Source organism: Nerophis ophidion, linkage group LG04, assembly GCF_033978795.1.
Source record: "Nerophis ophidion isolate RoL-2023_Sa linkage group LG04, RoL_Noph_v1.0, whole genome shotgun sequence".
Classification (NCBI taxonomy): domain Eukaryota; kingdom Metazoa; phylum Chordata; class Actinopteri; order Syngnathiformes; family Syngnathidae; genus Nerophis; species Nerophis ophidion.
Genome location: NC_084614.1, coordinates 63,920,029 through 63,922,389, shown reverse-complemented (window position 1 = coordinate 63,922,389; position 2,361 = coordinate 63,920,029). Strand labels below are relative to the sequence as shown.

Here is a 2,361-nt window from a genome sequence, read left to right as displayed (position 1 = left end):
AAATCAATTTCATTGGAGCTTGGTCCCCCCAAAACAGCACCTTTTTAACATCTATCCATCCATCCATTTTTCTACCGCTTGTCCCGTTCGGGGTCGCGGGGGGTCGCTGGAGCCTATCTCAGCTTCATTCGGGCGGAAGGCGGGGTACAGCCTGGACAAGCCGCGACCTCATCGCAGCTTTTTTAACATGCATTAAAAAAACAAAAAACTTTTGGATATGAAATATTGTATAAAAACAATACAATGAAATCTACAATTAGTCAAATTATGTTTTTTTTTAGTTAATGTAATACTAGTGTACAGAATTTACCTTGGAAACCAGACTTCTAGGGTATCTTCTTCCAGCTGCTTGACTGTCAAACACACTATCAGCAGCTTGTTGCATATTTTCTTGGATAAATGTGCGCCATTTCGATATTTTAGCATTCTTGGCTGGCATTTGACTCAGTCAAACAGTAAGACTCACTTGTCATGTTTGTAAAGACAACGTTATGTCCATTCTAGTTATAAGCTAATGATAGTGCGTAAGACCAGATGTTTTGGTTGGATCTTACAAGGTTCACTGTGAAATTTGCTACGCCAACTAATGGCAGGGATGCTTGCAATGAACATTTTTGTTTGCAACTTAAGACATGACTATTATCCGAGAGACAACTCTTAACTCAAAACACGGTTAAGTTGGGGCACTTCTAAATTAGGGTACCACTATACTCTATAAAAATATCTATTGGAAAGTGCAAGAAACTGCACCACCTGCTGGGTCATGTAGGGCACTGTAGTCTGTAAGTATTCCTGATTCTTAAAAAACACAACTTTCTTCTTGCTGGTTTTGTTTTGTCACTTTAGCCGCCTGCAACCACCCGATGGAGTTCCTGTGAGGCTAAGCTCTCCTTCGTCGTCTCTGCATCTCTACCACCAAGCTTCAGCGTTGGAAAACATCTACCAGATGGATGAAGGAGAATATGACTATTTACCCTAAAAGTCCCGTCACATCGATCGGGGCAAGAAATGTCCATCATGCAAGCATTACATTTAATTTTAAAAAAGGTCTTCTTTTTATATATTTTCTTTATTTCCAATAATTTAATTGTTTTTTGTTCTATTCAAGTACATGTTGTACTCCTAAATATATTTCTCTTTTTTTTTGGCTGTATATTTTTTCAAGAACTTTACAGCCTTAAAACAAATGTGTTGTGAATGTTTGGACAATTTGGACATCTCTGGGTCTCGGAGAAGAACATTTATAAAATGTTTTCATATTTTAGTTAACTGAGTTGCTTGAATTGTTATTAAGTGTATGTAAAACCCAGTGGTGTGCCATCAGGCCCAGCAATGCCTTCACTGCTGTCCTGACAAAACCAGAAATCATTATCATAAATAAAGATAAAAGTAATTTTTTATTTACTTTCTCCAATTATATAGAAACATTCGTGTTCTCTTCATGTCATATTTTGCTCCTTCCAGCGCAGTTGTTTTTAGGTTATAGCGTTTTTATCCAATCAGAATTCAGCTAGCTTATGTTGCCATGCTCCACCAACCTGCCTAAAGCCTTCAGAATCAACCATGCAGGCATCTATGCACTTTAAGTGAACAGACACGAACATTTGACAGACAGTTGCAATAGCCAATCAGATCACAAGTTGTTGTCAGCAAGGCCTTCAAGTTGGCCTAAGGAAGATAAAAAGTGATGTTATGAGCTAGGTCAGTGGTCCCCAACCTTTTTGTAGCTGCGGACTGGTCAACGCTTGAAAATTTGAGGGGGGTGTTTTTTTTTGTTTTTTTGTTTTTTCATAAAGAAATACAATCATGTGTGCTTATGGACTGTATCCCTGCAGACTGTATTGATCTATATTGATATATATACTGTATATATTGTGTTTTTATGTTGATTTAATAGTTTAAAAAAAAAAAACTTTCCGCGGACCGGTACCAGGCCGTGGCCCGGTCGTTGGGGACCACTGGGTTAGGTAACATTAGAACTCCATTACCCAGCATGCCACAGTAGTGAAGATGAAGCTAAGTAGCCCCGTTTAGGTTGTTGAATGTAGACATGCAGCGGGATGTTTTTGATGAGCACGATGTGGAGTAAACCTTAAAGAACTCAGCCAACACGCTTTATCTGCATGTTTTAAGATTAGACAAGACAACACATATTTGCAAGGCCATTTTCAAGATTTATATTTAAAGAGAAACTAAATCTTGTTAGACCATGTCAGCCATCCCGGAAGCTATCTCAGCTGTCGATGAAAAGTGAGTTCAGACATGTTATTTCTTTATTTTTTCGCGTTTAATATGTTTTTTGCAATTTTAATTTTGTACCACATACAAACACTGTTTCCATATGAGTTGAGAAATTGTGTT

General features: G+C 38.0%; 1 protein-coding gene across 2 annotated transcripts in view; it reads left to right on the top strand.

The window, feature by feature from the left end:
* Window positions 1–1,400, top strand: part of LOC133551737 (hepatitis A virus cellular receptor 1 homolog) — a 7,216-nt gene extending 5,816 nt beyond the window's left edge. For both annotated transcript variants that reach the window (XM_061898763.1, XM_061898764.1), the window contains exon 7: window positions 847–1,400. In XM_061898763.1, coding sequence (XP_061754747.1) covers window positions 847–979 — 133 coding nt within the window. In that variant the 3' untranslated portion in view covers window positions 980–1,400. The remainder of the gene's footprint in view (window positions 1–846) is intronic.
* The last annotated feature ends 961 nt before the right edge of the window (window positions 1,401–2,361 follow it).